The sequence below is a fragment of the Heptranchias perlo genome, chromosome 26 (genome assembly GCF_035084215.1).
Source record: "Heptranchias perlo isolate sHepPer1 chromosome 26, sHepPer1.hap1, whole genome shotgun sequence".
NCBI classification, from domain to species: domain Eukaryota; kingdom Metazoa; phylum Chordata; class Chondrichthyes; order Hexanchiformes; family Hexanchidae; genus Heptranchias; species Heptranchias perlo.
This window is the reverse complement of record NC_090350.1, coordinates 11,885,433-11,911,233: the sequence shown is the minus strand read 5'-3', so window position 1 is coordinate 11,911,233 and position 25,801 is coordinate 11,885,433. Positions and strand designations below refer to the sequence as shown.

The 25,801-nt window shown below is 43.6% G+C and overlaps 1 protein-coding gene across 3 annotated transcripts in view; it reads right to left on the bottom strand.

Moving 5' to 3' along the window:
* inpp5b (inositol polyphosphate-5-phosphatase B) overlaps positions 1-25,801 on the bottom strand; it is a 147,725-nt gene that overhangs the window by 15,994 nt on the left and 105,930 nt on the right. For all 3 annotated transcript variants that reach the window (XM_068006431.1, XM_068006430.1, XM_068006432.1), the window contains 9 exons: positions 20,401-20,588; positions 18,659-18,770; positions 16,962-17,071; positions 16,419-16,554; positions 14,197-14,307; positions 8,351-8,516; positions 5,803-6,038; positions 336-452; positions 104-188 (listed from right to left, as the gene is read on the bottom strand). In XM_068006431.1, the coding sequence (XP_067862532.1) occupies positions 104-188; positions 336-452; positions 5,803-6,038; positions 8,351-8,516; positions 14,197-14,307; positions 16,419-16,554; positions 16,962-17,071; positions 18,659-18,770; positions 20,401-20,588 (1,261 nt within the window). The remainder of the gene's footprint in view (positions 1-103; positions 189-335; positions 453-5,802; positions 6,039-8,350; positions 8,517-14,196; positions 14,308-16,418; positions 16,555-16,961; positions 17,072-18,658; positions 18,771-20,400; positions 20,589-25,801) is intronic.

The following is a 25,801-nucleotide window of genomic DNA, read 5'->3' as shown; positions in this document are numbered from 1 at the left end:
ATGCACCAAACCTACACTTCAATACTTAAAATGCAAGTAATGTGATACCTTAGAATATCTGTAAAGTCATTATGAAACACAGTTACAATTTAGAAAAGGATACGGAGAAAATCTGGTATTCCAGTATCTAAGCAGTCTCGAATCTCATCAAATTCCGACTTCAGCCCTGGCTGCTGGAACAGGTCTTCCTACACACAATGACAACATTTAACACACGTCAATAAAGGCACTCTGCAATTCCATGGAAAAGCAGGGGGGTAAAAGGGAAGAAAAAAAAGAGAGTGAGACTCATATTTTGGAAATAATTCCTACTGCAATAAACATGTTGACGAGACCTGGTGTGAAGCATTGCGGTACAGGTGGTCAACCATCATCCAGATTTCTTTAGGGATATCAATTGGCACTTCATTTGGAAAGCAGTCACAATATTTGTAATCTAACGCCATTCTTTCCTGCAGAGTAAACAAATTGCATTGAAAATCCAGTGCTGTTGAAATAAAACATATCTTTCATCTGTGGAAAAAATCTTTCCACTTCCTTTTTCTTTCACTACCAGTTACACTCCACAGTTATACTCCTGGTTAATTTCTTTCTTACAAATTCTATCATCCATAAAACTATAGTTTTGTTTTGGAGTTGGAGGGGACGGGGACGGAGGGCAGGGTGCTTAGAACAGGGAGACGTAATGCCAACAGGATTTCATAATGGATAGAGGGGGCAACAGAAACATTCATACACACATCGAATATAAAGGCACAATGCCACATATGTGCAATTGGTGCTCCCCATAGGTGGCTGCAGTAACATCTCCGTGGTAAGAACACACTTTATAAGGGAAACATACATATTCAGAATATTTTTCTGTGTCTTGTTTCACAATACAGGGGGTGTGAGATCTCCAGGGATTCAAAATTAAATTGTGGTGGAGCTGACTAGGCTCACAAAGAAAGTTTAACGGAGATTGTATGTTGTTACACAACTGCTCTGCATTATTTCACCGAGAAGGCATTTGTTAATGGGTCAACACAATGCCTTCAGCAACAAAGGATTCCTGGAGCTTGAGGCGGCGCAAAACAAACAGGACGTGTAAATAACTGTATCAAAAGTCTGTATTCACAACACCTTTCAAGCCTTTGGAGACTTAAAAATAAATATTAGTACAAGAAACCTGACCCAGGTCTAACCCTGCCACACCTAATACAATGGGCATGATTTTGACCCTGAGCCGGGAAGGGGGCAGGGGGGGTCAAGTTGCCGATGGGAAACCCGGAAGTACGGGTTTCCCGGACCTCCTTACGATTTTGACGTAAGGACGACTTTTATTTTTTTTGATGGTTTGCCGTCCAACTGACTGGTTTGATTGACAGGCTGGTCTCAGTTGGATGGGACAGCAGCCAGGGAGAGGATGCCTTCAGGTAAGTCTTTGATTGCATGAATTGAGGGGGGGGAGGCAATGGGTGGGCATGGGTTGGCACGGGAGTATCAGGGGGCATGGAGGTCACGGGGGGATCGGGTGTCATCACAGGGGTCCGCAATCGTGGGGGGGGGGGGGGGGGATATCGCGGGGGTCCACGATTGTTGGGGACATCAGCGATCAGGGCGGTGGGGTGGTCCACGATCGTTGGGGGGGGTCGCTGCAGGTAGGCTTGTTGGGCTTGGGGGAAGCATACCTGCTCCTCCGGGCCCACAAGCAGTACTATAAAGGCACTTACCTGTTAGTTTCGGGTCTTCTCGCCTCCTCTCACATCGCATAAAAGAGAAGGTCCGGGAATCCTGACCCCCAGGGGTTGAAATTGGAAATTCTGCAAAAATGGAGGCGCGCAGCCTCCTTGAAAGGATTTACTCACCAACCCGCCTCCTAGGAGCGGGTTGGTCGCCTGCCCCTCATTCCACCCTGGTGAAAACCGGAAGTGGGTGGGTGGAGGCGGGTCTGAAGTGGTTGCGATTTTGAATGCCCCCCACTCCGCCCCCAACCCACCCATTTTTCAATGTTAGAATCGTGCCCAATGAATTAGCAAGAGCTATTTTTAAGATGATCTTTGGTTCAATGATGCAGTAGCATCCAACCTCCTGAGGGCGACATTACTGCAACGCATAAATTACGGCACGCACATGCTGTCCATCGTACCTATGCTGTACAACTGGAGCTATCTACTCTAATCTCATTCCCCATCATCCTTTTATATTCTTCTTTTTCAAATAACCACCCAATTCCCTTTTAAAGATGCTATGACGTTCCCAAATATCTTCAGAATGCAGCAGGTTTGTTCTTTCAAAGGTTTACAATCTTAAATTGCACAAATTGGCTGCTGCGTTTCCTACATTACAACGCTGACTACACTTCAAAAAGTGCTTCATTGACCGTGAAGCACTCTGGGACATCACAAAGTCGTGAAAGGCGCTGTATAAATACAAGTCTTTCTTTCTTTAAATGCCCCAATGTCACATTTTTCTGGGCTTCCACCCACACAGGGGTAAATGGGGAGTTAGCAAAGTCCTCACTAGTTACAGTGCAGGAGCCTGCTTGATGCAATACTTCTAGAAGACAGGGTTTTATACAAAGAGAGCACAATTCAGATGCTTTTTTTCTGGCTGCGCCAGGAAATTGCAGTCTTCCTGCATTAACTGGTTATTACATTCACAATTCCTGCACCATGATGCTGAGATAAATTGCAATAATACAGAAATAAAGCTATTCGGGTGAAGTAACTATTAATATTAATCTACACTACTAAATTAAGCTTTTGAAAACTTATAAAAATAAGAAAAAGTTTCTAAATGTTTTATTTGGCATTCCCACTCTCTTTTCCCTTGTTCTCTTTATTATTTGTCCATTTTCTGCACCTTTTAAACTGTATTTACTTGTTTTCCTAGGCCTCGATAGGTCAATTTTGGATATGAAAAACACATTGTGGAAAACCAGCTCCAAAAATCAGTTTTTAAGCAAACCAAGGTTCAGGAGTTGAATCATAGAGGTAGCCAGGTAAAGTCCAAACTATTCTTATTTCTGAAAAACCAAGGTGAAAGTGTGACCGTGAGTTTTTCCCCCGTTAGTGGCCCTGGCAGAGACATTGGGCCCAATTTTAGCACCCGCTATCGGGTGCGTTCTCGGCGCGGGGGGCCCCGAAAATTGCGAAATTCAGGAGCGGGACCGGATCCCGCCTCGATCCCGCCCACTTCCGGGTTCCCCGCTGATGTGCGGGCGTGCGCGCGCAGCCCCCGCTGGTGGGAATCTCGCAGGCAATTAAAGCCAGCGGGATGCCACTTGAGAGTATTTATACTGGTATTTCAGGTCATTAACTGACCTGATTAAGGGACTGTGTGTGATTTTGGATCAACATGGGACTGTTTCCCACACTGGGGGAAACACTCCCAGATCGAATGGATGTGTTGGAGCTGTCAGCCTGTGGCAGCTGCAAAGGTCCATTTGACAGGTGGGCGGGGGGGGGGGGGGGAAGACCCTCACCCATTGCAGGAGGCCACTCTGTCACTTGGGACAAAGTTTGGCCTCCACCACCCTCCTCCTGACAGTCAAAGTCACCAACCTGCACACTTACCCCAGGGTCCGGAGACATGTACCTACCTTGCGGACCCCCTCAGATGTACATCTTGCGGATGGGGGCCGCCGTAGCTGCAGTCATGACCTCCTCGGAGGTCGAACAGCATCACCAGCCTTGCCATCCACCTCTGACACGTGTAGCTCTACAACAGAGTGCTGTGACACATCCACCTGTACAGCAGGAGGGAGGGCAACCGCAGAGAGAGATGCGTTGCAGAGGGCACTACCCTCGCCACAGGTTCCACAGACCGAGGCTCAGCCTCCTGGACCTCTCTGAGCAGCAGTGCACACGGAGGCTCAAAGTCACTCGACATGTAGCCGTGGACATCTGCAGCCTCTTTCATGCCGAGCTGCTCCTGGCTGGCCCGTGCACCATCTTCCTACCTGTCGCTGTCAAAGTCACCACTGCCCTCAACAACTTCTCCTCCACATCCTTCCAGGGTGCAACCGGGGACATCGCCGATGTCTCTCAGTCGTCTGCGCAGAAGAGCCCTGCAAATACACCTACACCCACTCTGCAGTGACACAATGTGTGGCATCAGTGGTGGGTCCTCATAGTGATACCCAGGAGCGGGCATTATTGCACAAACCGGACAGGATTCGCGAAGACATGGCAGTAGTGGTGCCAATATAATATGTAATGTGAGTTGTTCTGAAATTTAATAGAAGTAACAACCATGACAAACCCTCAAACACCCTTGTGCATCCCCTTCATGCTCACGACACGTTTGCCTTACGCTGCCTACTGCACATATGTGATGCATGCTCTGTGGCTGCAGCACAGGTGGTGGCAGGTTGAGTGAGGCTGGCCTTGAGAGAGATGCACGAGAGGGTGAGTATGGGATAGAGCCATGAGATTGTATGAGGATTGGGTTGTGTGGTAGTGGCGGGGTGAGTACTGGCGAGGTGAGTAGGTGCCGGTAAGATGAGGATGGGGTTTGAGTGGGTATGAGGGGTGATGTGACAGAGTAGTGTTGGCAGTGCAGAAGGAGATGTGGGGTGGGGGCAGTGATGTGGCAGACGGAGTGTAGGGGAAAGACTACGTGTACTCACTGTGGCTGACCTACTGAGGTCATTGGACCGCCTTCTGCACTGTGTGCAGGTGGGCGATATGTTGGTGGCGCTGGTGACCTCCTCTGCCACCTCGAGCCAGGCCTTCCCGGTGGCAGAGGCAGGCCGCTTCCTCCCGCCCGCCGGGTGGAAGATCTCTGTCCTCCCCCTCCTCCTCACTCCATGTATTGATACCTGGGGTGAGGCATCATTAAACTGGGAGCAGCCTTCCCCCTGGGCTGCTCCATGCAGTCATCTTTGCTATTTGTTGCAGCATCTGTCAGTGGAGGACTGCCCCTTTAAATAGAGCACCTCCAGCTGACAGATCTTACTGCGCATGCGCAGCCCGCCCGACGCGCAGATCAGCAGCGGGGAACCCGGAGGAGCAGGTAAGTGGCTCCATTTAGTGGGTTGCCTGCTACGATCGCGCAGGAAACCCACTAATTTCACCGGGCGCGTTACCCACACGCCCGCTTGCCCACCCGCCGAGAACCCACACCCCTGGTAAAATCAGGCTCATTGTATCATGACAAGGTAGTTAGCAGCACTGAGGTTCAAAGGACATCAATTGTAAAGATACTTAAATATTTAGTCATAGTCCAAAACATCTATTTAAATAACTTGCATTTACATGGTGCCTTTCACGACCCGAGGCAATAAAAGAACTTCATAGCCATTAAATTACATTCAAAATACAGTGCTGTTATGTAGGCAAATGTGGCAGCCAATTTATGCAAAGCAAGGTCCTGCAAACGGCAGATGAGATAAATCACCAGGTTATCTGTTTTGGTGGCACTGGTTGAGGGATGGGTGTTGGCCAGGACACCAGTAAACTTTCCCTGCTCTTCTTTGAATAATGCTGTGGGATCTTTTACAACCATCTCAACAGGCAGGCTGAACGTCTCATCCAAAAGATGCCACCTCCGACAGTGCAGCACTCCCTCAGTACTGCACTGAAGTGTCAGCTGAGATAATGTGCTCAAGTCCTGGAGTGAGGCTTGAATCCACAACTTTGAGGGTCAGGGACAAGAGTGCTCTACCCTTGAGCCAAGGCAGATGTTAAAAATAGCAAGCAAGGAAAAATTATACCATCTTGCACTAAACTTTTAAAAGCCAAGCCCTTTCAGTTCATTTCCATGGCTGCAGGTGTCTTCTTGTGGCTGCTTTACACTATTTTAAACTCATTTACTCACCAGCTCTTTTATTCTTTCAGGTGGCATGTCTTGGATTGGTTCCCTCATGTAGCAAAGCGCTTGCAACGAGGATCCGAAGCAACTCGGGAGGTAATTCCCAGAAATGGCCAGGAAGTAGTCTTTTCCTCGTAGTAGATGTAAGATTAAAATATCCCCAATGTGATCCTCTCCCACATTCATTGCGAGAGCAGTAGATTTATTCACGTATACTTCGAACTCAATTTCTATTCTAGCTCCTGAAAAAAAAAATAAAACCATGACTGAAATAAGATTTCTGCAAAATTGCCACCGAACATTTTTATTGCAGCTGCTTCATTGACACAAAACAAGCTATCTGAATCTGAATCTGATTACTGCAAAGAATGTTACACTAAATTTGAGAGGAGCAGGGGTACGCTTTTCTGTTTATCTTAGAAGTGTTTTAAGATGCTAATTGTACTGCAGTCAAGATATTTTTGTGATTAGTCTGCGTAGATAAAAGTCACAATAATTCAATTCATTAAAAACAAAATCAAGAAGCAAGTGCTGATTTAGGACAGACAATGAGGGCAAACAACTCTTAACCCTCGCAAGTAAACGTTATTTCTATTTTTTGAGTGAGTTGAGGCCAGCCAACCCTCAAGTACTAAAGGGAATTGGATATATAGTTGAAAAGGAAACATTTGCAGGGTTATGGAAAAAGAGCAGGGGAGTGGGACTAATTGATTGGCTGTTTTAAAGATGGGCATGATGGGCTGAATGGCCTCCTTCTGTGCTGTATGATTCTACTATCAGCACTCTCTGGATTTCCCAGAACCAAGCATTTGATTTCCTCATGTATTTAATGTGGAGTATGAAAAAGTGAATTTCTTTTAAAAGAGATTAATCTCCAATAGCAACCACTGAAGCAGCTCTGCTGACTGGCTAACGCTGAACAAATTTGCCTGTTTCTGATTCCTGCTAACGATAATGGAATCTGTCTGCATTGTTTGTGCTTAAATTTCAACTAGTGCATTTGGTAAGAGGCTATGCCTCTTGCCCCATGTGTCCAGCTGCTTAGACTTCTTTTCACAAGAACCTGGAGCTATCTTTTGGATGGCAGGTTTGCCACGCTTTATGTGGATCTAGCAAACTCTCCAGGTGCCTGGACCATGTGGTACAGCCTATTAGCTCTGCTGTAGCTGAGGCTGAAGAGTCCAGGCCTTTGCAGATCTTTGTACAGTCGTATGAAGGAGGTGGACAGAACTCGGTGAATGACTGGCTCATTGACGTGTCTCATTATGGGTAATGCCTGTGTCTGGACTTCGAGCTATGAGGCAATCCAGGTATTATATTCATCAAAGAAAGCGTGTATGTTTAAAGACTATCTTCACAGCACCTATAATGCTCAACGGTCAAAAGACCTAAAGCAAAGTGAAACCAAGTGTCTACCTCCAGCTATCACCATTCAAAGCTATGGTCAAATAATTCTTTTCTTTGAAGGTTCTTTCAAAAAAAAAGGTGAATATTTCTGCAAATAAAAGTGAGCAATGTTGGCACTGGGAAATGGAACACGGTTCCCCTTTAGACACCCAGGGTAATTATCAAGTCATCCTTGGTCAGGTGTAGCATGGTTTAGGGGTAAATGGACTCTCAGAAGACATTTCCATTTCCACACCAGCCAAACTTATGGGCCCTGATATTAATAAGGAGGCGGGGACGGTGTGGGGTAGGCCGAAAATGGTCGAAGAACCTGGCAAGGCCGGGGACGTGGAGGCCCTGCCGATCGTAACGGCATCAGCCGCAGCCAGGGACGGTCATAGGCCAGGGACATCCTAGGCCGCAGCCGGGGACAGTCCCCAGCAATGGAAAGGAAGATCCAGTTGGCAATCGGGAGGCTGGAGATCGGAGCTGGGGGAGGTCGAAGGCTTCCTTGAACGGCCTGGAGGTGGAGCACTCCTGCTCCTCTTGGCCAACAAGGAGTGCTAAAAGCACCACTTACCTTGGGGGGTTGGTTCAGGTGCCGGGAATCCCACAGCTCGAGCCTCCCCCTCACTTTCTGTTAAATTTAAGTCGCAGCAGACCATGATGTCATCAGGCCGCGACTTAGGAATATTAATTAGGTCCCCACCTGCTTTTTGCTGGAGCCTTGTCTGTGCTCTGAACTGTGCCCTTTAAAATTTAACGGGGCGAGAATGGGGCCAGGTTGCCCGATCCTGATATTTTAATCCCCCCACCCCGACCCTCTCCCGCCCATCTTGGGTTGGGGGGGGTTAAAATCAAGGCCATGGTGTCTCTGAATGAGATTACCACTTTAGTGCTCATTTTGTCCTAGGAACAGTCATTAGGAACTGAGGTGCAATGGTCTCAAACTCACTTTTATGAGTGATCCATAGAGTTAACTACAAGCACTTTCTTCATACACTGGACTGAAAACCAGGTGAAAAGACAGCAGGCACATTCTATGTGGTACCTGTACTTTTCTTTTTTAATTTTGATCATTTGAAAAAAGAAAGACACAAAATCAAACTGGGAACAGGGCTCAATGTTCAAAAGAGATGCATTTATGCTTTTGTACAGAATGACATACCCTCAGTCAAAATCCCCTTATTAGGGGTAGCACTAAACCATGGTTTGCAGTATGAAGACTCGTCCAGTTTGGTGATGAATTCAAACTGACAGGGCACGAGTCCAGTATTCTCAATAATAAGTGTTTGAACCTGGAGCTGCATGAACTTCACATTCTCAAAATGGAACTGGAAAAAGAAAACAGTTTTTTAAAAATGTACTCCCAGCACTGAAATGGTTCTTAAAACAGTCAAGTTTTTGAATACAATTCTCTACAGGATTGCAATTAACACTTTAACAATGCAACATCTATGGGTAAAGGCACTGTTGTGAGATAATAAACTATACAAATCAGGAAAGTATCAGGTTCAAACCCTGGTCCATGCCGAGGTCTCTGATTTCAGTGAAGCACCAAAATTGCCTAAGCATCCCAGACAAAAGTGATGCTCTCCACACTGGAGTGGCCAATCAACACTCACTGCCTTGGTGGTCAGGGCACAGTCACCTGAGTGAGATACAGGAATGCTGCAGGTGCCTGTGCAATTAAACCCCATGCAAAAGACATCAGGATTTTTAGGAGAAGGGAGAAAATGAGGAGGGAAAATACGGACAAAGACCCTAAAATTGTGATGGGGTTCTCTCTCCTGGTCTCCCGCTGTAACTTTGGTGGGAGATTGTCAGAATCCCCGGAGATATGGCGTACACGTCTGTTTTCAGTCATTTATGTCATTTGTCTGAGGGTTCTGCTGGTCTCCTGCTGCAGTTACAGTGCGAGACTGGGAGAACCTTAGTGAAATTTCAGGCCCAAAATGTGACCACCTGTACACCTTTTAAAATGCATACAGTGAAATGAATTCTGATTCATATTTTATATTTAAACAGTGAGTGCTAATGGGCTACCTGATTTGGGGAGATGCACTGTATGGTGCAGTGTGGTGCTGAGCCATGCAGGTCAGGAAGATCCCAGCTTCAATCCCTGGTCTGTCTTGTGTTAAAGGGCTCAGCCAAAGAGACAATGGGGAGGAGTGGAGTATGACAATTGGCCTCAGTGCCTCCTGCCTTGGGAAGGCAGTCCATGCTTATCACTGCTAATCACTATCCAGGGATCCTGTTAGAAATAGGTGTGTCACTCATCAGCTCTGTCCTCACTGACCTATATTGGCTCCTGGTTTCCTGGCACGACAAATTTAAAATTCTCATCCTCGAGTTTAAATCCCTTCTGGGCTTTGCCCTTCCCTATCTCCGGAACCGCTTCCAGCCCTAACCCCTGCTGCAACTAGGAATGGGCAATAAATGCTGGCCTTGCCAGCGACGCCCACATCCCATGAACAAATAAATAAAAACTCTTTGCTCCTCTGACTCTGGCGTCTTCTGTCTCACCATTGGCGACAATGCCTTCACCCACTTAGGCCCCATACCTTGGAATTCCCTGCCTAAACCCTTACACCTCTCCAACTTCCTTTCCCCTTTAAGAACTTCCTTAAAGCCCACCTCTTCAACCAAGCTTTTGGTCACCCCTCCTAATTTCTTTTTGCTTTGGCTTATCATCCATGCTTTTGTTTGGTTATGCCTCCGTGAAATGCTTTGGGATGCTTTTCTACATTAAAGGTGCTATATAAAATGCAAGTTGTTGTTATTGTGTGTGAATATTGAGTAAGCTTCCATGGTCATAAAGTCTCAACCCTCACTACACTCGGCTCACACAAGAAGAAAAGGGACTTGTGTGAGGTACTGCACCTGTAGAACTGCATACATCACCACTTCCAGAAGAGTATCGGTAATGGGAGAAAGTTGGAGCTTGCCAAGTTAAATAACTTAGCCAAAGTAATATGGAGGGAACTGAGACACCAAAATGGTCTTAATTATTCTTGGTTTGGGAAAGAGAAAATAAAAGCAACACTCAGGACACTGGGAGGTGGATAGTTTTCTGGGAGAAGTTGCACGGCTGAATTCACCTCAGGAGCAGGAAAGTATCCATGATTTCAGATGAGGTCAGCATTACTATTTAAACAAAAAATACAAAAAAATCCCCATCAAATTTACTCATATTGCTTTTAAAATGGGATAATGATGGCAAAATTTAGAAACACAAGTTTTACATAAAAAGTTGGTTTGATAACATTTTGGAAAGATTCATTCAGAATGAATGGTTAGCATTCCAGGGACCAAACCAGGTACCAAATTAAGGATACTGTTATAACTATACCGTATATACTGTTTTATAAGGATACTGTTGGTCATTCAAAGAATGAGTCACCACTATAAAACCGATTTTAAAATATAATCAAACACCGTCTGAGCTTTGAATAGTTGGACATAGTGTGTTTTTAAAAAATTTCTTCTTTGCAACTGTCTCCCTTTCTCTCCTGAAGGCAATTCTATCGGTGTCAGCAACCTCCGATGTGTTAACCAAACGCTCATTCTTCATGTCTGATTATGACAGTGCGGGTTGGCCAGCTATTCAGTTGTGGCGCCTGATCCTGTCCACGTCAAACATATCTACATGCACTTGCTGCGAAGGGTCACTGGATAGCAATCAGGAATGGCAACCCCGGCTGATTTTTCCCCTCGTCTTGCTCAGGAATCCGAGAACAACTGTAGCACTCCACCTGTTTTGCTGGTTGAGATCAGCTAACTTTGTACACACCATGGTTTTGAAGCTGGGATCTTCTGCTCTGTATGGCTTAGTACTACAATACAATGGGTCGCACTGTTGCTCACTAGACCATTTGGGGGGAGTGGGGGAGGGGGACTGGATCCAACATTAAATACGTAAAATCTTCTCACGGATAACAACAGTTTGCATTTATATAGCGTCTTTAACGGAGTAAAACGCCCCAAGGTGCTTCACAGGAGCATTATCAAACAAAATTTGATACCGAGCCACATAAGAAGATATTAGGACACCTGACCAAAACGTTGGTCAAAGAGGTAGGTTTTAAGAAGCTTTTTAAAGGAGGAGAAGTGGAGAGGTTTAGGGAGGGAATTTCAGACCTTAGCGCTTAGACAGCTGAAGGCACGGCTGCCAATGGTGGAGCGATTAAAATCGGGGATGCACAAGAGGCCAGAATTGGAGTACTGTGAGAACTCCCTGCTCTTCTTCAAATAGTGCCCTGGGATCTTTTACATCCACCTGAGAGGGCCTCATCTGAAAGACGGCACCTCCTACAGTGCAGCACTCCCTCAGTACTGCAATGAAGCATCGGCCTAGAGTGGGGCTTGAACCTACGACCTTTTGATTCGGAGGTGAGAGTGCGACCACTGAACCATGCTGACACTCTAAATCCACTAGGAAGAACACAGGAATCTCCAAAAAAAATGTAAAGGACGGAAATAGAAATGAACAGAGCTATAGAAGCCAAATACAATTGTAAGAAATTCTGCCAGTAATGTAACAGTGCGAGGACTACCAAAGAATTGAAATCCCTTAATGGCGCTGAAACTATGGATGAACAAAACCTAGTTAGCACACTAATTGATTACTTCCTGGAACTATTCACTGGAGAAGACTAGTAACATATAACACATCATAGAAGGTTCTATAATTAACTGCATGACTTCGACATCACAAGACGCCAGAATTATAGAAGTGCAGAGATCTTGGAGGGTTGGAGGGCTGGAGGAGGTGACAGAGATAGTGAGGGGCGAGGCCATGGAGGGATTTGAAAACAAGGATGAGAATTTTAAAACTGAGGCGTTGCCGGAACGGGAGCCAATGTAGGTCAGTGAGCACAGGAGTGATGGGTGAATGGGATTGGTGCGAGTTAGGATACGGGCAGCAGAGGTTTGTATGAGCTCAAGTTTACGGAGGGTGCAAGGTGGGAGGATGGCTAGGAGAGCATTGGAATAGTTAAGTCTAGAGGTAACAAAGCTATGGATGAGGGTTTCAGCAGCAGATGAGCTGAGGCAGGGAACGTTACGGAGGTGGAAATAGGCGGTCTTGGTGATGAGGCGGATATGTGGTCGGAAGCTCATTTCAGGGTCAATTAGGAGGCCAAGGTTGCCAACGGTCTGGGTTCAGCCTCAGGCAGTGGCAAGGGAGAGGGATCGAGTCGGTGGCTAGGGAACAGAGTTTATGGTGGGGACCGAAGCCATTGTCTTCGGTCTTCCCAATATTTAGTTGAAGGAAATTTGTGCACATCTTGGATGTTGGACAAGCAGCCTGACAAATCAGAGCAGTGGAGGGGTCAAGATAGGTGGTAGTGCATTGGCACTGGTGTCGTCAGCGTACATGTGGAACCTGATGTTGTGTTTTCGGATGATGCCGCCGAGGGGCAGCATCTAGATGGGAAATAGGAGGTGGCTAAGGATAGATCTTTGGGTGACTTCAGAGGTAACAGTGCAGGAGTGTGAAGAGAAGCCATTGCAGGCGATTCTCTGGCTATAACTGAATAAATAAGAATGGAACCAGGACAATGACATTCCAATTAACACCATAAAAATGAACGAAGTTAAAGAATCACTGTACAATATACATCTAAATTACACATTCACAAAGCATTCCAAACATGGTATGTAAGGAATAAAAGACATTTTTATATTGTATTAATTTGTGCTCTTCGAAGTGAATGAGAACTGTATGGAGGACCTGTGAACACTATGGCACAATCCTAGCTGGCTGTGTAGCAGTTGGAACTATTTTTCCATATTCTGAAGGTTCGTTAAAGACTTCACGTACAAATTCCACGTGGGGTGTTTTCACATGGTCCCTGAAGATTTCACAAAACATTGTACGATTTTCATGCCACTGTCACTTGGGAGCATTCAGAACAAATGAGGAAAAATAAAATGCAGATGCGAACAATGATTTGAAATGAGGAGAGTCCAATTAGGCTCCTGGGTCTAATATTCAGAAGTTCAACACGTGATTTGGAGTAAAAGCTGAGAAAACAGTGGTGCAGTGTGGATATTCTGACCTTGGATGATATATTTTATTTATCAAGCACTCTAATGGCAGATCAGCACAAGCCAACCTCGAGTTTTCTTGTATTGACAGGTAATACAATTTGGACAACTTCAATTATTGCTGTAGTACCTAACTGAAATGTCGCTGTGCATTTGGATTGAATATGAGATGCAGTTACTCAAGTGTTGATTCACATTACACTTGTAGCTTTAAACTGGTTCTACAGTTTTGTAACAATGGGATTGCAGCTTACATTTGTGTTGTAACTTTATATTTATATTTCTCATGAATGCATCTCACCAATTAGAATTTGGACTGAAAGATTATTTTAGTGACAAACGCTTGAATTCCACCTTTTCCCCCATTCAGCTCTCATTAAATACTTCCAAGGTGCGAATCAGATCCCTTACCATACGCTGAGAATGTGTCCCAAAGTCTCACTTCAGAAGACACCCACCAACATCATCCTAATTTCTCACACTCTATGCAGTCAGTCAGACAAAATCAGTGCCCATTTGGGTTGAATTATAAAACAGTATCAAGTAAGAGCTGGTTGACATTGTCCAATCCCATTTTGATTATTCTGACCCTTAATATTCATTAAAGGAAAGAGCCTTTCATCCTGTTTGTCCGGTTGAATGCAAACTTGGGTGTTAGAGATGAAGTTATAATTGACCAGAAAGGTGATGAAAACAACAGGCTGAAAATAGCATTTTTCATCAACTTCCTTTGGCAATAACAAAAGTTCAACATAAACAGCAACATTTAAGCATAATGTTAGAAAATATAATATGCCAATGAGTTCTCTAAGAACTCTACAATTTCACTTCATTGACACATCCTTGACCCTCGTAGCTAAGTAAGTGTGACAACGTATCGCCTAAGTTGAATTGAACTGATGACAACACAGAATGGGCCAGTCAGAAAGCTGGATGGCCTAAAAAGGCAACAGAATGACTTACCTCAGTCTTGGACAGTGACACTGAAGGAATAGAATCATTCTCCATTCTGTCTAGTACGCGAACAATATTTTCATATGTCTTCTTGTACAAGTCTTGATTGACCACCTTTATCTGTAAAAATATGGACTGTCCTTAAGAACCCAACATCGCAAAGTTCCCCTTTAAACCAACCTAAAGATTATTCCTTAAAACTAAACCAAAAAATTAGGGATGCTGGAAATTGGAAATAAAAACAGAAAATGCTGGAGAACACTCAGCAGGTCAAGCAGTATCTGTGGGGAGAGACACAGAGTTAATGTTTCAGGTCAATGATCTTTCACCAGGTCAGTTTTGATGAAAGGTCATCGACCTGAAATGTTAACTCGGTTTCACTCTCCACAGATACTGTCTGATCTGCTGAGGGTTTCCAGCATTTTCAGTTTCTATTAAAGATTATTCCTGCTTAGTCATTACTGAGGATTACTTCAAGGGTAAACATCTAGAATAAAGATCACAATGAACAGAAAGGTCTCCCATTTACTGGTCTGGCAGAGAATGGATTAAATTCACCCAATAAAGGCAACACCAATTCGTAAATATCGGGCTCAAAGTCAAGTATTCAAAAGCCTGAGCTGCCAGGCCATCCGAACATGATTAGGATAAAAAAATGTACTTCTAAAACAAGGGTGATCTTGGACACATTAACCCAGTCATCACCTTACTGATCCAGATTTGGTTCAGATAGAGAGCAATGGTTAACATTTAAGGGAATTTCAGGTGACAGCCACAAAAACTTCAGAAAAACCTACAAAAGCCACCAGCTGTGAATAGTTCACTCCCACGCTACGGTTATTTTGATTGTTATAATTTCCCAATATTTTCACAAAATACATAATGCCAAATGAAATTCATTCCTCTTAGGCACTTGTGATTGTGCTGAATACAGCACATACACAAATCTTTGAAGGTGGCAGGACAAGTTAAGAAGACTGTTAAAAAAGCATGTGGGATCCTTGGCTTTATTAATAAAGGCATAGAGTACAAAAGCAAGGACGTTATGCTAAACCTTTATAAAGCACTGGTTAGGCCTCAGCTGGAGTATTGTGTTCAATTCTGGACACCACACTTTAGGAAGGATGAGAAGGCCTTAGAGAGAGTGCAGAAGAGATTTACTAGAATGGTACCAGGGATGAGGGACTTCAGTTATGTGGGCAGACTGGAGAAGCTGGGGTTGTTCTCCTTATAACAGAGAAGGTTAAGGGGAGATTTGATAGAGATGTTCAGAATCATGAACGGTTTTGACACAGTAAATAAGGAGAAACTGTTTCCAATGGCAGAAGAGTTGGCAACCGGAGGACACAGATTTAAGTTGATCGGCAAAAGAGCCAGAGGCGACATGAGTAAACATTTTTTTACGCAGCGAGTTGTAATGATCTGGAATGCACTGCCTGAAAGGGTGGTGGAAGCAGATTCAATAATAACTTTCAAAAGGGAATTGGATAAATACTTGAACGGAAAAAATTTACAGGGCTATGGGGAAAGAGGAGAGGAATGGGACTAATTGGATAACTCTTCAAAAGAGCCTGCACAGGCACGATGGGCCGAATGTCCTCCTCCTGTGCTGTACCTATTATGATACTATGAACTGTTTATAGAGTGTGGGAGGGAAGAAACCCTGCTCCCTAAACATGTAAATTAAAGGCAGATGGATTTAAATGTGGAGGTCTAACAGATCTGCCTAGAATTTTGTGAGCCAGGTTTGACGCAGCACTCGATGTACACTCTATGTGGTGTCAACCTCTCTCCTCTGGGGGTCTCACTCTGCTTCACTCGGAGTCAGGTTGCACCTCTCTGGGTTTACACTGTACATTTAGTGCTCAGACCTCTGCTGACTCAAAAAATTGATAGATATAGTGAAGCCCAATTAATATCAACAGTAATACAATCAAGTTCAATTTAGCATCACATTTTTCCACATGCAAAATATTTCCTATCATTCCTGCAACGGTTAAATTTCACAACTGTCCGTTTTTAATCCTTTTTCTAATTCTAAGGTGTTTTGAGTCTTTGTTCAATCCAAATAAACTATTTACAAAATGATCAGGTTTTGTGATACTTGATAGTTTTAAGAAACTGTTCAGTATTAAAGTAAACATGGAATATTATCTGACAATTCCTCTTCACAGCAGATGACCAAGAGCTAAGATGGAACACTAGTGAACGTGAAAAGATGGTTCCATTACCCCAACTAGGAACAGTGAGCTAACGGGTTTATGGTCACTGATTTTCAAAGCCATGTGACTGCGATACTCCAACTGCTTGACGCTGCTGCCTTTCCAAAGGATTCGATCGCACCATGCGGGGACTCGACATTTCTCACTAAGAAGTAAGTAAGACAACACATCTGTAAAAGCCTTTCAGACACACTGCTAGTTGTTTCTACATGTACACACATATATACATTACTGTTGAAAACAGTTTAAAGTTGCATTAGGAAAGAAATTAAATGACATTCTGTTGATTCTCAATCACAGCTGAATTTGTTGGTCTCAGACAAGTATTTGGGATAACTCAGCTCAGTGTCTCTGGGCTAGGAAGGGAGCATTCTCTTGTGGAACTGTACCTCAGCAAAAGCTAGTACTTATTGGAGAAAACTAAGGGGAAATGGCACTCTGTATTTGCAACTATTTTTAGTTGGACTCTGATCAGAATAGGATTCAAGTTAAAAACAGTAAATCCAACATTGAAAATCTCCCATTAAATAAACAATCCAAGGGATCGATTACCTTGTGTCCCAGTTATCAGAGCCAACATCGTATTTGTAGGTTGGTTGAAAGTTGAGTTCTCCTTCTTTGAATCCTTTGAACACACCTGACTCCTCCATGTGTTTCTTTAGCTATGCAACAACAGTAGAAGTTCTTATAGTTTCAGTGTTAACACTGTGAGACAACAACTGGTACCATGTGTTAAATTTACTTCATGTCATTACATTATAAAATACCATTAATTTTGACATTACTTTTTTTTTAAAAAAGTACTTGAGGATTTAATTCACCATCCTGAATTAGCCACTAAAATAAGCTGTTACACAAATTTATATATGGTAATTCCGCTTCGTGTATGGAATAAAATATTGGGAAATCCAAACAGAAATACACACACTTTGATTCTTTCACATTTTCACAATGCAACTTTGTTTAAGTGCACCATGAAATAAGGAGAAAAGAGAGTGTGGAAAGAGAAAAACCTACGCAGCCCATCAAGCCTGCTTCTTCCACGACCATGTACAATCTATCATGGGCCTAATCAATCTCCTGAAGGTTGTTAGATTTTGTGATCTGGTCGCAGGTGTTTTGGTCCAACCTTCCTAAATGGATACTCCTTTCATCACGTGCTCTTGATGCATCTCGTTTCGGAATGCCTCAGATTTTACATCTCATGCTGGTATTGTCTATGCGGCACATTTTGTAACTGAAGCTGGTAGCACCATTTGGGGATTGTTGTTTTTTTCTCCTGATGAAATGTTGTGCATTAACTTCCCCCAATCCCCAAAGGTGATCAAGCAAAACTCCAGAATATCTGTCCATCCCACATCTCCACTATTCAACTTATTGTTGTTTACCACATAGCACCTGATCATCTTGGTCTATACTTGGTCCCTTAAAACCTCCAATCCTCTCCCCAACCAGACACTTAACCATTTCCATTTTGAATAAGTCAAAACAACTTTAAGGTAATTGGCAAAAGAACCAGAGGCGACAAGAGGGAAAAAAAAATTATACAGCGAGTTGTAATGATCTGGAATGCACTGCCTGAAAGGATGGTGGAAGCAGATTCAATGGTAACTTTCAAGAGAATTGGATAAATACTTGGAGGGAAAAATTTGCAGGGCTATGGGGAAAGAACAGGGGAATGGGACTAATTGTATAGCTCTTTCAAAGAGCCGGCACAGACACGATGTGTCGAATGGCCTCCTTCCGTGCTGTATGATTCTATGATTTGTTGGCAGTCTATTCCACATTCACTATTTTGTGGAGGGGAAATATTTCTAATTTTGCTTTAGGTTAAACCCACGTCCTCTGGTACGGTGCTTATAGTGCAAGATAAATAGCGTGCTTGCATCCGAGCCTTTCAACATTTTAAAGCTCTGGATCATGTTTCTCCCCCTCTTCCAACCAACCCATCTTTTCACCAGTGGAGTCAAGTTCAGCTTTGTGAGCCTCTCCTCATAACTCAGAGGGCTGAGTCCTGGAATTATCCTAGTTGCTTTTCTTTTAATCTTGCTTACTCTCCATACTTAACATTTTGTACAGGTTTTTTTTTAGATGGTAAGAATCTCCTTTTTAAATGGTAATTTCTCCCTTTTGGACTCTATCTAAGCCAAGCACCAGCCACTTGTTAATATGTGGAGACAACCTTCTCCTAGAGCTCCTGTCTCCTGATGCCACTGCAATGTCAATGGCCATTGTAACTTCCATCTTACCTGATCATATTTGGCGAGTTTCTTATAATCCTTCGCTGCTATTAGCTTTTTAATTGATTCTACCTCCGGATGACATATCCTGTAGTTCAGATCGCCAAGCCATAGTACCACGCTTTATTATAAAGAGAAGAAAAAGAACAAAGTAGTAAAAATATCCTCATTAGGAACAAAGAGAAGATCTTTCCAGATCACACTTTTATGTAGAACAAGGCTGCTGTGGTCTTGCCTGCAACACATTTATATCATCAGTTTAACACCACACATTCAACTATGAAGCATTCTTCATGTATGAGTCTGGACAGTAAGTGTCAGCGGGCTACTTGGCAGTGGAAAACATAGCTGATGTTATCGCCCAACACTGCCACGTGCACTTTCCAGCAGCAGTCACTGAATTATCATAACTGAGGGTATGAACTGGCTCAGGAACAGCATGGGCTAGGTGCAGACTCAAAGCCCCTCTACTCTGTCCCACCAAGCACTTTCAGGGTAGACAAAGCTCCATCTATTCTACTTCACTCCAATCTTTTAGAAAAACACTCCCAAATTAATAAAAGGGAAGAAAATAACTAAATAAAACAATTGCTTGTTCTACATCTCAAATGTAAAATTTAGAAAGGACCAAATCTTAGGCAAGGAAGTCACAGCTCACAATGACGCTATCAACAAATCCACTACAACAGTTGGTAGTTCTGATAATCCCTTTCTTGCTGGTTAATGATTGCCATACATGTGCAGCTCTAAAGACCTGAGAGATGAAAATATTCTTTACAGCGCATACAAGACTCTTATCTGTTCTCCATGAGGATGTGCGGGTGGTCTTGTCTTATTTTGTGACTCACTAACCCATGCTGACAGGCTAACATGGACATTAGTTTTAAAAAACCTACTGATACAGCGTCTTCTTACTGCAGCACTGGGAGATAACATCAGGATCTGGAATTGTCTTTGCAACTGGAGAGGGGGTTGTGGGGGGAGAAGTTAACAAAAAAGAGTTGCCAGTTAAATATGCTACCACTAACTAACACTCTGTTGCCTCCATTTCTTTCTTTTTCAATTTTCTCTCCTCCTCTCCTAAAGGTGATGACTTCCGCAAAGGTGCGGTTCTACAAGTGACTACGGTATCTAGCCCAAGATCTAACCCAACAACCCTGACTGTTCTTCGTATGTGAGCCTGGACGGCGAATGCCAACAAGCTATTCTTTCACAGTGGACATTACACAAGGACCCGGGGGGGGAGGGGGGAGGTGTTAGGGGGAAGATTCCCTCTGCTCACTATCATAAATGCGTTTATGATTTCACTACAAACTTCACACAGAGAAACTCTTCTCCACAGAGGTAGGAACCCAGGATGTATATCCCCCCAACCAGCCCAGGAGGATGGTGACCAATTACAGCACTGTCAATGTTGCCCTTACTCAGATCGGCAAACTCAGCAGAGACTCTATTGAACTTTGTATCTTCCTGGTTTGCACTCCTCAATATCACACCAACTGATACAAAATACCCTTGCAGCCATTGTGTGTGTGTGTGTGTGTGTGTGTGTGTGTGTGGAGGGGGTGTTGACTGCTGCCTCCTACATGACGTCAACAAATAATGATTGATGAAGAAAATGGATGTTTCCTAGAACCAATGTAGAAGTATGAGGTATTCTCCTGAATCACAGGCAGGACTCACTCTGAAAGAAATGTATCTTGTGCAAGGAACCTTTTCAGAAGTATAGCCAACTGATGTTGGAGACTTACTCATGCTTCATGATTGAGAGAGCTGTCAGTGGCAGGTTAGGCTGAATGAAGCGCATTCTGTTGCAGATTTCTTTGTAGTCTTGGTTCCGTCTGTCACATTCTTCTGTGTGAGCTGCGAGATGCGAGTTAACGAGACACAAGGTGGTGTTATGGAACTGAAACCTTATGCTCACTCCACCCTTGTTACCCTAGGAGGGAAAAATAGGAAAAGGATAGTTGGGAAAGTTTAAGAGAGAGATTTAGAAAGACAAAGAACAAAATGATACAGGACTTCACAATGGGCCAGACTTTGTTAGAAAAATAATGGCATGTTAATGACGCGCGCCGTTATTAATGTGCAAATCGATCATCAAGTTCAAGGGATTAAGAGATGCGCCGTGAGTTGCAAATCTCGAGAACTTGCTGGTTGATTTAAGCCTCAGCTAAATGGCATCTCACTCTTAGCCTCCCTGTTATTTTGAAGAATTTGCTGGATTTGCACATTAATTGCCCATTAAACTCGCCACAGAAAGGTAAGTCTAGTAATTAACAGTATAGGTACCTTTTTAACTACGTGATAATTGTTAATGCATTGCTAATCAATCACTCTGGCCCAGAAATTGAAAAATTTAAACTGTGGACTCTCATTCCTTCAAGTGGAAAATTGTTCTTAAAGATTTTAAAAATATCAAATTTTAATTTTTTGTCTTTACTTTTCCTTCCTGTCTCTTTTATTTCTCTCTCTCTTAATCCAATCCTTCTTTCCCTCTATTTCTTTTTCTGTACCTGATTTGACTTTAATTCACCCTCCTGTTCCACCTTTCCTCTGCTTCTTTCTCAGTCCTTAAATATTATTGGTTAAGGAGGTAAAATGTTGGTCCCACTGTTCACTGAAGTCCCAGATGCCCCGTTGCCCTCACCACACCGTTACGCCGCAAAAATGTTTTGAGCTGAAGGGTGCCATGAGATACCCCACTCCAACAAGATTCGGCTCGATAACTTTTCTGGAATCCTCACTCCTGCTTGCTCTGTACCTTTAGATTCACATTCAGAGTACGGTTGAGCCTTAATGATCTGCACGCATGTTATCTGTGTTTTCAGTTATCCATGAGATTTTGTGTGGGTGACGGCAGGCCAGCTGGGGGCCGTTACCACTTTCTTTCTTCGTTCATTGCAGAAGGATAGATATTTCCCATCCGTGGGTGGGAAGAGAAGAGCTGAAATATTTATTTTTTAAAATATTGTGCTATCCCAATGCCTCAGTGGGTTGATCCAGTGTTGAGCTGAGCCATACAGATTAAGAAGCCGCCAGGTTTGATCCCCGATCTGTGCTGAGTTGCTTGATCTCAGCTAGGGACGTAGTGGGACCCATGGGAAAACTGTCTGGAGTTTCCACTCCTGATTACAATCAACTGTACCCTGCTGGATGTCGGCACATGTGGATGTCTGGTGAGGGCAGGACCGAGCTCCATTGTGATGCCTCCTTGCTGTCGAGTAGCCTGCTGACAATCACCATCAAGGCTAATACAAGAGTAACCACTTTGGGGAGGTGGCTGATCCATCTAACCGTTCCTCAATGAGGCCAATGATTTCAGGAAGGGAGGGATGGGAGGGCAGAAGAAAAAGATGGTGAGAAACTCAATTATATAATATATTGGTAGCACGATTATGCTGTCCATTGAAATCGAGGGGGAACAGAATCTGTTGTTCTTTCTTGCTCCAGAGGTAGTGCTATAACCTCCCTCAACCACAACAAGATACAGCTAAAAGATATACTATTTCCTCCAACTAACTGTGAGCAAGGCCACAGGAGATTCACGTAAGTAGAACTCATGAGCAAATAAATAAAGACTGTATCATTATTTGCGTACAAGAGTAGCATTAACAGAGCTCTAGGTTGAGAACACCCACCACTTTGGCTGGGGATGCTGCATGAATACCACAGACAAGAAGGGGGAATTTATCCTCAATTCTCACCATAATTTGGGTCTAAACCATATTTACACACATTCCTTTTATTGTTACAATAACTCCAGCACATTAAATGTTGATAATGTAAGCAGGAGACCAGTTACAAACCTGAAAATCTATTTAAAATTATGTAAAAAAAATGGCAAACAGAATATTCACTATGAATTACCAATGAGTGAATGTTTGGTGGGAGACAGGTTAATCATTAACAGTAACTGGCAGGACCCAATTCTGGACACAACAATCTAAGGCAGTTCCACAGCGTACTGGTGCCATATATAGTGGCAGGAGCTGAGTACTGTGCAACAGTACAGACAAAGGCAGTCCTGTCTCAGAACAGTCGTGTTATGTCAGGCACTGGAACTCTATACCATTTTCAAACATTACTAGTTCTGGTTCCCTGCGATGTCCACTGTTAATGTTAATCTGTAATGGGTACATCACTCAGGGCTTAAATGTGAAGCTGCAGAAAGACAATGGAATGTTCACCAACAAAAGAAACATGGGCAAAACCATCACATTTCCAATGTACACATATGAAAACAAAAATGGAGGGAGCAATGACAATGTAATGGTGCATTCAAGGGATTAAGATCATGGTAAAAACTAGCAGAGAAAAGCTCAAGCAGTTTGTAATCCAAACTGTGAGATTAGATTATTTTCTTCAATCACACTTTATTTTAAAAATAAGATTTTGGAGTCATGGGAGCGGGGGCAGTTTTATTTTTGTCCCTTTCACTTCCCCCTTAGCATTGGGCCTCAGAGTTACCTATTTCGTCCACAACAGTGGAATCTCAGTTACCTATTTTACCACTAGTTGCATGAACTTTCATTGGTGGCTGCCAGCATTTCTTCCTCATCATCTCATTTCTATCCTGGCTTGCAACGTTGGCTGATGCTGGAACAGCAGTTCTGCAAACCTTAACGAGTCATCAAAAAGTGCTCCAGCTAAAGAGGTGACTGTTCAAGACGGTGTGCACTCACCTCCAGCAATCTCGCTCTGAGCACTCTCGGCGGGGCAGATTTAAAATTAATACAGCCTACCTACTTAAACTAACTTCTGTGCCAGTGAGCGGAAGACATGTTGAATGTTGCATCAGATGGCTTAACCTACTTAACAACAGTCCATGCACTTCAAAAATGTCTTCAAATTAATTCATTGTGTAAAACACGAAAGGACACGAAAGGAGCTACAACTATTATTATTTCTATTATGTAAGTCAGTAACTCCGCTGAGACAGCACTTATTAGTTATATTATTATGTCAGCAGCTCTGCTAAGGTGAGTGTTATGGAGGTGGCAAAAAAGGATCTCTGAAGATGAGCATATGCTGCCTTTGGTATTCACCTCTATAGCTGGAGACTGCTGGTGGACTTGGAGGAGCATTGGCTGGCGTTCTGGGTGTACAGCTGGGCCAGCACTTGAGGTCCAGTGCATATGGCAGCTTCAGGCCCTTAGATCAGCTGAGACACGGGTGCTCCTGTGCTATATGATCTCGCCAGCAGGAACAGAGCAACGAGGGGAGTGCTGCTGGACAGAGCGAGGCTGAGGCACAAGGACGAGAAAAGGCACTGCATTCAAAATCCAGAGCAGCTGCCAGTGGAATTTGGAGACTCGCCGCTATCCGCACTCGGGAGGATATTTGAGATTCTTACTGTATCATAAAAAGCACAAAACTGTAGCTCAAAAAATTTTCCTAATCTGAATGATTATAAATTTTTAATCATAAAAGTTTCTCTTACACTTGTGATTTAACATAGGTGAAGGAATGTGTGACCAACTATGAGTTTCTGCCTGAAGGTGTACACAGGCATAATTACATAGAATTTACAGCACAGAAACAGGCCATTCGGCCCAACAGGTCTATGCCGGTATTTATGCTCCACTTGAGGCTCCTCCCACCTTACTTCATCTCATCCCATCAACATATCAACATTGCTAAGATCAGGACTTTAGCATTATGTGCAGTATGTGTCTGGTTTATAAATTGTTACTGCATTTTAAAAGGATGACGACCATTTACAAACCTGTTGCAGGTCTATACTACTCGCTGTTGAAACCTAAAGCGCATGTGTAGTCTGAGACACAGGAAGACTAGTTATTTTGCTGAGAAGCTTGCATATCCTTCAGTTAAAGGATACATATTTATTACTGTCTCACATAAGAAAAAGGAAGCTGTAGAATTGCAGTACTAGAATAGAACTGCTGACCCAGGAGTAGCAGGAGAATAGTTTAACAGATGACATTGGGAGGGAAATACATGACCAACATGTGTCCTTAGGATCTCCGAGTTAAATCTTCCCAATGTCACACAGTAAATCTTTTCTCACCACTACTTCCCATTGCAATTCGGTTCAAAAATTCAAAGGCAGCACAAAGTAGAACCACCAGCAAAATTACCACTCAACTCCAAAGCAACAATGCAAGCAACTAACATCTTGTGACAGGAAATATCAATTACTAAAAATAGATCATTTTTGAGGTTACATTTACCTTAGTTCTGTTTTGAGGTAATAAGGTCTATAAGTGAAATAAATGGATAGCTACACAATAATTGTGCCGCATGAAGAAGCAGAAAGGTCTCTTTTTAACAATGATTTAAATCACATGCCTCATTTTTAAACCCGTAAAATGAACGAACGGGGCATTTGAAGGGGAAATTAGTGTCTCTTTAATTTATAAATATTACATTAATATCCCAGGAATAAAAATGTCCGGCAAGGATTGTGTAAAATGCAGTATCTAAATGAGCTGTTTACCACTCCACACAGTGAGTTTCATTTAAGTCCGAGAGGAATGTTCCGGTTGGTTTCACCCATACAGAAGAAAGCCCTGAACAGACAGCAAGCCTGCCCCACGCCTTTTTTTTATTCGTTCACGGGATGTGGGCGTCGCTGGCGAGGCCAGCATTTATTGCCCATCCCTAATTGCCCTTGAGAAGGTGGTGGTGAGCCGCCTTCTTGAACCGCTGCAGTCCGTGTGGTGAAGGTTCTCCCGCTGTGCTGTTAGGAAGGGAGTTCCAGGATTTTGACCCAGCGACGATGAAGGAACGGCGATATATTTCCAAGTCGGGATGGTGTGTGACTTGGAGGGGAACGTGCGGATGGTGTTGTTCCCATGTGCCTGCTGCTTTTGTCCTTCTAGGTGGTACAGGTCTCGGGTTTGGGAGGTGCCTTCGAAGAAACCTTGGCAAGTTGCTGCAATGCATCCTGTAGATGGTACACACTGCAGGCACAGTGTGCCGGTGGTGAAGGTAGTGAATGTTTAGGGTGGTGGATGGGGTGCCAATCAAGCGGGCTGCTTTGTTCTGGATGATGTCGAGCTTCGAGTGTTGTTGGAGCTGCACTCATCCAGGCAAGTGGAGAGTATTCTATCACATTCCCGACTTGTGCCTTGTAGATGATGGAAAGGCTTTGGGGAGTCAGGAGGTGAGTCACTCGTCGCAGAATAC